Source organism: Erigeron canadensis, chromosome 1 (genome assembly GCF_010389155.1).
Source record: "Erigeron canadensis isolate Cc75 chromosome 1, C_canadensis_v1, whole genome shotgun sequence".
Taxonomy (NCBI): Eukaryota; Viridiplantae; Streptophyta; class Magnoliopsida; order Asterales; family Asteraceae; genus Erigeron; species Erigeron canadensis.
The window spans coordinates 54391772-54400983 of record NC_057761.1 but is presented as its reverse complement, the minus strand read 5'-3'; the positions used below and the strand labels follow the sequence as shown (position 1 = coordinate 54400983).

Here is a 9212-nt window from a genome sequence, read left to right as displayed (position 1 = left end):
GGTTACACCTTATATCAACTTGATTCAACTTGCATATGAACGTAAATCAGATGACTCAAAAAAGGCGGCTTGTCATGGCATGTATATGTATGTTGCTCAACTGGCCAAATTGATACACTAAGATAAAGATACATACAACAAATTCAATACCCCGTATTTAAAAGCTGAAATTATGAGATAAGAAACACAAAAACTATGTAAAATTGGTTGTCAGATGCATTAGCAAAACACAAAACTTCGCTCTTAACTGAGATCAAATGAGAATAAAATGTTCTATGAAACCTTTCTAATCTTGAACTAAAACGGTGAAATGAATGTTACAATAACATTAGCAAAGTTTATTAAGCAAAAGTAAAAACTATAATTAACGATAGGATGACTCACCTCTAAAACTATGCAGCCGATGCTTGTTTCTTCACTTTCTTGACTTTTTCATTACCCTTGATCATCCTTGATAATATATCGGCTTGTTTTGTGTTCCCCTGTTCATTAAGAAGCTTGATTAACTCTTCACCACTACTTTTATCTGTAACACCTCCTTTCTCTTTAATTTTACATAAAATCGAATAAGCATTGAGCGTTTTCCCAGCGGCTAAAAGAGCATCCAACACCTTATCATATGTCGAGAACTCAACAGAGTAATCTCTCTCCAAAACATAATCCAACAGCTTAACAGCAGCTATCGTCTTTCCTTTTTCACACACAACTGATAACAAATTATCAAAATCAGGAGCAAATCCGGCATTCATCAACAACTCAATTCTTCCTAACGCTTCCTCAACATGACCCCTTAGCAAAAGTGCTTCCAAGATTTTAGAAACCAGATCCATGTGCTCCTTAACACCCTTTTCAATCATAACTTTCATTACCCGACTTGCTGTTTGTACCCTTCCGTCTTCAAATAAACTCTCAATAACCGAACGGTAAAGAGACGAATCGGGTTGATGCCCATTTTCGATCATGCTATCAAGAGCGGTTTTAGCATCAGATGGCTCACTTTTCTTTAAGTAGCTCTCAATAAGCAACTTATAAGCACTTTCTTCTGATGCAACATTTCTCCTCATCATAATCTTTAGAAGTTCCAAACCTGAATCGGGAGAGCCTTCCTTCGAATGACCACGTATCAAAGCATTAAAAGCAACAGGATCCAAAACCCCTAATTTCATCAGCTGGCGAAATAAAGTTTCCGCTTTAGAAGTCATGCCATTGTTACAGAGATATTCGATCATCGGGTTATATGCAGTTGGCAAAAGCTCAAGTGAGCTGTTTGCGTTCAACATGATTTCCTGTTCTATTAGTTGATCTAAAAGCTTAACGGCTTCATCATGCACCCCTTTTTTGCATAGATTTTCAATTAAAACACCATAATGTCCAGGTTGAGGGGTGATGTTTAACCGCATCATGGACTTAAGCACGTCTGCAGCTGCATCAAGATCACCTGCATTACACTGACCTTCGATCAAACGTAAAAAGATGGAATTGTCCTGCGGAGGAATATGACGGTGTACCATTTCCTTCACAATGGTATGTGCATCAGACATTTTACCAGTCTCGCAGAGCCCAGGCAAAATGGTCGAATATGTAAAAGCATTCGGTTTGATGCCAAAACTTTTCATCTCTTCATACAACTTCAACCCGTCATCCACGTTACCATTATTAACATATGTTTTAATCATAGTGGTGTAAGTTATAACCGTCGGCTCAATATTTTTCGCTTTCATCTCAACAAAAAACTTCTCAGCCTCCTTTACCTTCTTAACCCGATTAAACCCATTAATCATAGTATTATAAGTAACAACATCTGGCGATATATCTCTACTTTTCATTTCTTCAAAAAACCGATTCGCAGTCTCAACCCTCGATGAAAGGAAAAAACCCCAAATCATAACATTATAAGTATGCCTAGTAGGAACAATCCCTTCACTCAACATCTTATTAAAATAACGTTTCGCCATCATATACCTCCCTCTTCTCATAATCACCTTAAACAAAACATCATATGACTTTATCGTTCTTGGCACACCTAATTCCCCCATACTATTAAAAATCTTAACACTTTCTTGAACAATACCCGATTTCCCATAACTATCAATTAAGACAACAAACAAATCCTCATCCCATTTAAGTCCCTTTTTAGGCATATCTAACAAAATGCACCTAGCATGATTCAACTTAGAAGCTTTACCTAAAATATCAATAATCTTATAATGGGTTTCCCTATCATGTTTAAACAAACCGGCCCGTTCGACCCACCGAAAAAACTGCAAAGCATGATCAGGGTTTCTAGCACTATGCAATACATTATAAACAAGATCATGATCAAATAAAGGAACTAAATTTCTAATAGAATTTTGCAACCTGGTAGTCCAAGCCCTATTTGCCATCATTCTGCATATCACATCTTCAATCTTTTCTGGGTTTCTATGCTTACCTCTTGGGATTCTTGATACGAGAATCTGGGTCGGTTCGGATTGTGGTTCATGGGCCGAAGGGTCCGAATCCGGGGTTTTGGATTCTGGGATTTGTTCTTCATTTGGAGAAGATGATGATGTGCAGAAAAAGTTTAAGACTTTGAAATGAGGATTATGGGTGTTTGTGATTCTTGCAAGATTTGCAAAGAAATTGTGGCTCAAGATTTGGGGCTTTGATGAGATTAAAGACATGACTTTTGGGTTGGGAGTGAAGTTTTAGAGTGTAGAAAATGAGATGGCGATTAGAGAGGGATTTTTTGAGGGCTAGGGTTTTAGAATGTGGAACGAGTCCAATCGGTCATAACTCGGAGGGCATAAAATGAATTCTTCGTAAAGATAAAATTATATACTCACAGGTCACAACATATATTAGTCATTTAATTAACATAGTATCAAAAGATACAATTATGGGTAGCGATATTCTCATAAAAGCTTTTAGCCATACAACGTATATACAACTGTGTAAAAACAATAATTGTTATATATGACTAATTTGTATTACGGAAATATCACTTCCCTATAATTACGAATTGAATATATTTTTAGAAAGTTGAGATGATGTAAGTATTTATCTTAGTTTTTAGAGCTTATGAGGTTGTTTAAAATTTAAAATGCCATGAGCTTATAACTAATAACTAATGCCTATTACAATCAAAATGTCTTGTTCTAGTAGTATTTGTCTATTTGATGCGCTCGTAAAAAAGAACTTGTTGATTCAAGTTTTATGATGAACATATTAATAATAAACTTGGTTGATGTTTAAGGTTATCTAACTTCTCACCTTAGTATTGTTGTTGTCAGGGGCGGAGCCAGTGGGGGACTGGTGGATCCTTAGCCCCCGCCAACCGTCCATGCTTTCCATTGCAATGTTAGCTCATAGCCGACCAGTCGAAAGGTTTTTTCGAACGAGCCACCTCCAACCTATAAATATTTGAATTATAACCATGACAGTGCAAGTAAAACTTTTACATTGGACCCATAAAAGTAAACTATCGTCATGAAATTCTATTTTACTAACATTTTATTAAATGGTTATGTCTTTTACATTATATTATATACAATGATCGGGAAAACAATACGGTTGAGCTCCCCTCAACGTCAAATCCTAACTCCGCCTCTGGTTGTTGTTTGATGATGAATAAGGTTATTACAATTTCTGGAACAAAATGGTTATTAGATTAGCCTCTCATAATTGGAGTTTTCAGTGGATCCAGTCAACATTTGCACAAATAGAAGATAGAGTAGAAAATCAACAAGCTTACTCAAAAGGTTAGCAATAGCCCATAGAAGAGACGAACAGAAAGTTAGCTACATATTCAGTAATAAAAACAATGCTTTTGAGACATCATTTTAATTTATAAATTTTCGGTTATATAAGTAAAGTATTTTACGAGTATATCACAACACGATTCATAAGCTACAGCCAATATATCTCTATACAACAAACAAAGCAATGAAAAAATATGTAGCCAATAAAAAATAGTGCTAAGAAGCAAGTAATTACAACTGCATATCTGCACTGCAACTATACATTATGTAACGTTCCATCTTATATCAACATGTATCATCCCATTTCGTGAATTAATAAGATGGTAGTTCTCATTTATACGATTATTGTAAACTACATCGACTAGATGTATATCCACATGCCCCAATGCTTCCTGCATATTACAGTATCATGTGTTACATGACAAAAATATTGCATCTATCATGTGTTTTTTAGCTTGTTTTTGAAATATGGTTTACCTTTGATGGGCCAAATCCAAATGTATGTTTCCGTTTGCTTATTACTTCAATACGAATAATCTCCTCTACTGGAGCTTCGTCTAACATAAACTGGAATTCCTCATTCCAAGTTGGATCTTGAGTTTTCTTCAATAACTGCCATTTGAAAATACAAACCTTGAAGTGCTTAAAGGTGCAACTTTGATTCATTACTTATAAAATTGGTTAATGCTAGTTTAAACGGGTAAAACAAGTTGAAAGTTTGCCTGAAGTGTATTTTTATACTTGGAACTTCCTAAATCATTTTGCTCAAAAACTCAGATTCTTACAGATATGATACAATCTTTGTAATCATATTTTACACACTACTAGTATGTGAAAAGATTTATAAATTTTGGATAGAAGTTGTTATAGGGTCAGCACGGTCAGCCCGACATTTTTCCTCTTGTGCCAAAAGATATTACATTATTTTACATTTTGCCCAAACTCAACCCGCCTAGTTTTAGGGCAGCTATTTAAGCCTAAACTCACCTTGGTTTTACGTGTGTCTCCTTTTAAAATGACTAACGCGTAAGGGTTAGTGTGGTGTTTTCCTTCAACATTCTTTGCACCGATCACTGACACTAAAAGTAAGCCTGATCTATTCACAAATGAGCCCCTATGTCTTTTAGAAACCTTTTCTTTCTTCGTATTGACGTCGCTAGGTTCATCATACACTATGGCATCTTCCACAAAAGGAACAAAAGTTAATTCCACTGTAATGCTCCCTCTTGGCTTCCTGTTGCGGATATCAGTAGAATCTAAGTTTTTGACCAAACCTATAGTCAATTCCTTTTTCTCATTTGGTTTGAGTAGCATCAACGGGATAACCTGCATTCCTAATTTGTCATGCAGTCCAACCTGCAATAGCAAGATCATCATCAATTGACATTTGTGTCTCAAAAGATTTCATCTACAACTTAACTTTAAATTCTCATTTTAGTAAAGCATACTACGTTTGACCTTAAGTACAAAAGTCACACCTTTTCCCAGTCAAATACATGTAGTTCAAGGACCTGAGACATAGGATCATTTACAGTAAGCTTGAATTCCTCATTCCACACTGGATTTAAATTTTTTGGCTTTATAGAAGTCTTCTTTGAAGGAATAATCCTGCCTCCACTAAGTTTGAGCTTAACATACGGATCTGAACTTCCAATGATATCCTTCTTCAAGAGTTCGCGTGCCTGTACCACCTTCACATGTAGTATACCTACAGGTTTCTTTGCAGCACCACTATTCCAAAATCATTATTACCGACAATCAATCCAGATTTATTTTAAAATGTTTCAAGGTAGTAAGTTAAGATTCAAAAAGTGTATGTATCTATGGCAAATTAAGAAGGGGCTTAGGCATGTCTTTTAAAACGATTGTGTGATATTGGACAATTTGTTATATAATCATATCAAAACTGCAGATCCAAATACCCTATAGTACAAATAACTTATAAGAGCTTACATAGAGGCATCAAGAATCGGTATGTCAAGAGATTGAGGCCAGAGATAAAGACTAGCAACTTGTTTCTTGATTAGTTTCTGTCAATAACCGACATTCAAACTGATTTAGCCAATAATTATTATAATCCAATAAAGCATTAAAAATTACAAAGTTGAAGACATGGCCACCTGAACAAAATGATAGAGTCCTGGAATTGCCATTAGATCACCTCCCATTACTTTCAACCCAAAATCTACTTCCGGCTAAACATACACACAACAAACGTTTCAATCATATATTGTTACGTTGTTCCACCTAGTTCCAAACCACAGTCAAAAGCGTATCTACCTTGTCCATTAGAGAGACAATAACATTTGAAAAGCATGGGAAGGTTGGGACAAATGGTTTCAGAGTTACCCGCATTGCTGCAGTTACGTGCATATCTATCAACTGGCAGAAAGCAATGCATTTAGACATACTACATATAAAGTTTTAGGGCATATGCACAAAACCATTCTAACCTGAATTTTTATCGGTAGATATAAAAAATTCAAAACTAGACTTATATCCGGATTTCCTGCCCATTTAGCCATAAGATCAAAGACAAGATGGTCCTCATTTAATTCATGTACTTTTATACCTGCCAAGTTATATAAGAGCAGCCTATGATCATTATGCAAATAAGTGCCTGATTACTTGAGGGATATATTTGGAATATTTAATGTGTGCAACGATGAACATACCTTGAATTATAGGAGGAAGAGTCCCAAGTGTGAGCGTTTCAAAATCTAACGATCTAATATGATACATGCCGATATATTCAGAAAATATAGGTTCTGACATGCTTCTGATCATAGCACATATTGCCTATACAAGTATAAAACAAACTATTCTTAAAGCCCCAAAATCTTCAAAAATCAAAGAAGACATGAACAGTATCTTCAAAAAAAAAAAAAAAGTATATCACCTTATCAAGGTAAGGCCACATATCACGAACTACATCATTAAACCAATCGACCTGTACTATGATATGTTGCATTGGTCTTGCAAACATTAAAAAACAAATGAAATGTATCAAGATTAAAACACTGGAATTTAGTACTCACGCGCTCATAGTCAGGGTGCTTCACCCACAAAGGAAGCTCGGGTAGAATATCAATCAACGAATTTTTATCAATCTCTTCAAGTGGCCTAATGAATGGAATCTGCAAGTATAAGTTGAGAAAACTCTAACTCAAAATTTTCAACAGTTATGGTATATATAATCTTTATATAAAAAAACTCCTAACGAATACGTGTATATATATATATAACTACAATCAATGAAGACTAAAAATCACCTTGACATCTGCAGGCTCTGTGTGTTTAAAAAATAAAAAACCCAAAGACAGACCAAATGGAATTCCAATTACAAAACCAAAAATTCCTAATAAGCTACCAAAAAAGCTCATTTTTTATTACTAGTATTTCATTTGTGTTATTTATAAAATCTTGATCATGTTTATATATCACACATATAATATAATGTTACAATGATTGAAACATTGGTGTCAAAGAAAGATAAACAGAATGAATTAAGAAATCAGTTAGTGAGAAATAAAAGCAATGAATGATTTGATGGTTTATGGCTTGCAAGATTGAATATAATGACATAGTTTAGCGTTAACGTAATGCAGGAGTGTTTGTCAATATTATACAACGCAAAAATGTGTTTTATTTTTCTTTGAAGGAAAAAGGAAATAAAAAGTAAGACCTTTTTGTTTATCATAATTCAAGTTTAATCCCTTTAATATAAAGGTGATCATGATTATTCTTTTGGTTCTTTTACCTTCTTAAATCCAGCAAATTCTTTTTACCTTCTTAAATTCAAGTCTATATGACTACTGACTAGAATTGCTAGAGGTAAACTATGATTATTCACATAGACGTAAATCCCCAAATATGGAGGTTAATGAAATAATATAAAACTTCGAAGGATGGATTGTTTGGTAGATTTTTTTTATTTTTTTTTTTTAAAGTTAGTTTCGATTTAGACGTGTTGTAAGCAATTTTAATAAACGATTTGCTGGACCTCCAACCCCCCTTTTCATGAAAAATACTTTGAGATCAAAAGCCCAAGACTCGAACCCGAGACTTTAAGAAAAACTCACCTCCGGGATCCACATAGTGGATGGTGGATACATGTATGTAGATAGATACTAGAAATAAACACTCGCACGTTGTCGCGGGGTTTTTATAGTAATATCGCGGATAAGTGTTCATTAAGTTTAAACGTAGTAGTTGTGTATTCCACACGTTGTCGCAGATTATATCACACACTTTGCAGCGGGACTCAAGTAGATTGTTTTTTTAGATGACAATGTTATTTGATAAAGTCCCTAACATATATTAATTTGGCACTCTAACAATATGGGCAAAGAATGATCAGAAATAACTTCACACCAAACACAGGTTAGGTATAAATGGAAGTTGTTTGATAGAAACATAAGAACCTATTATAGAAACGTAAAGAAGCAAAAATTAAATATAGTTATTGACAGGCAAAAATGTAAAAGATATAAAATTTTAGGGGGTTAAAAGGTGTAGAGGTAAGAGTTTATGGCAAAAAATGTAAAAGATTAAAAGTTTAGGAGTTAAAAGGTAAATAAGTGAAGATGGAAAAAAATGTAAAAGATTAAAAGTTTAGGGGGTTAAAAGGAAAAGAGATAAAAGTTATATGCATGTATAATTATAACTTAGACGTAAAAGGTCGTAAAAAGTAACTTTGTTTTTAGTATATATATAAATTAGCGTGGAAAATGGTTGATAAATATAATAAACTATAATAATATGATACAACTTATGACAGATTATGCCTAAGACTACTTCTTCGTATGACTATTCAACACCACACACGTTTCATCATCTATCATTTTTCATAATAAAATTTGAGATAGATTAATTGCAACAACAACAACAATAACAAAAAGTGTACGTCAACATTAGCCAGATAATGAACTCTTGTGTGACACATCTTATTTCATCTGGAATTTATAATTACATCGATTATCTGGCAAAAAAAAATAAGGGTCCTATGTTACGTAAACATTGTAATCTAATTTACAAAATTAATAATACAAATTTAGAAAGACTTTACATATAAATATATAATAAACATTACAATCCCATTTATGATATGAATATATCAACTTTACATTTGAAAAACTTACAAAACTCACTTGTAATCTCGTCAGGCTCGAGTGATTCGTGAAGCTTGAATAGCTCGATAGGCTTGAATAGCTCGATAGACTTGAATAACCAAATGAACTGTCACCCAAGCCGAATATCAATACATTAAACTCGACTCGGGAAACTAACCGAGTAGGCGAGTAGTAAGCTTGTGTTCTTTTACAACTCAAATTCGAAAACTACTATATATGCTTGAACTCGACATAAACAAGTTCAAACTCGGATAGCACATTAAGACTTAGGCTCGTTGACAACACTAGTTATAAATCATTGAATTGATATAATACCAACTTTCGAGTGTGTTAGGTTTCA

At 34.0% G+C, this 9212-nt stretch overlaps 2 protein-coding genes across 2 annotated transcripts; both read right to left on the bottom strand.

Annotated features, from left to right (window-relative positions):
* Positions 1–219: 219 nt before the first annotated feature.
* On the bottom strand, positions 220–2791 carry LOC122585848 (pentatricopeptide repeat-containing protein At2g37230-like). Its single transcript, XM_043757970.1, has one exon. It carries the CDS (start codon positions 2661–2663, stop codon positions 393–395), a length of 2271 nt encoding a protein of 756 aa, XP_043613905.1. The 5' UTR covers positions 2664–2791; the 3' UTR covers positions 220–392.
* A 1087-nt stretch (positions 2792–3878) lies between these two features.
* On the bottom strand, positions 3879–7140 carry LOC122585737 (synaptotagmin-3-like). The gene is made up of 12 exons (XM_043757861.1): positions 7013–7140; positions 6779–6877; positions 6640–6690; positions 6416–6539; positions 6194–6312; positions 6021–6122; positions 5861–5935; positions 5694–5770; positions 5219–5471; positions 4728–5096; positions 4218–4352; positions 3879–4132 (listed from the first exon to the last, which is right to left on the bottom strand). The coding sequence occupies exons 1-12, from the start codon at positions 7121–7123 to the stop codon at positions 4004–4006; spliced, it is 1644 nt and encodes a 547-aa protein (XP_043613796.1). The 5' UTR covers positions 7124–7140; the 3' UTR covers positions 3879–4003.
* Between the last annotated feature and the right edge of the window lie 2072 nt (positions 7141–9212).

Bases quoted from the DNA above. Each gene is read 5' to 3' on its own strand.
- LOC122585737 (XM_043757861.1), bottom strand. From the start codon at position 7,123: ATGAGCTTTTTTGGTAGCTTATTAGGAATTTTTGGTTTTGTAATTGGA. The intron at 6,123-6,193 runs GTTAGAATGGTT...GCTTTCTGCCAG, and splicing joins ATCTACCGATAAAAATTCAG to TTGATAGATATGCACGTAAC. The intron at 4,133-4,217 runs GTAAACCATATT...TGTAATATGCAG, and splicing joins TTGGATTTGGCCCATCAAAG to GAAGCATTGGGGCATGTGGA.
- LOC122585848 (XM_043757970.1), bottom strand. From the start codon at position 2,663: ATGTCTTTAATCTCATCAAAGCCCCAAATCTTGAGCCACAATTTCTTT.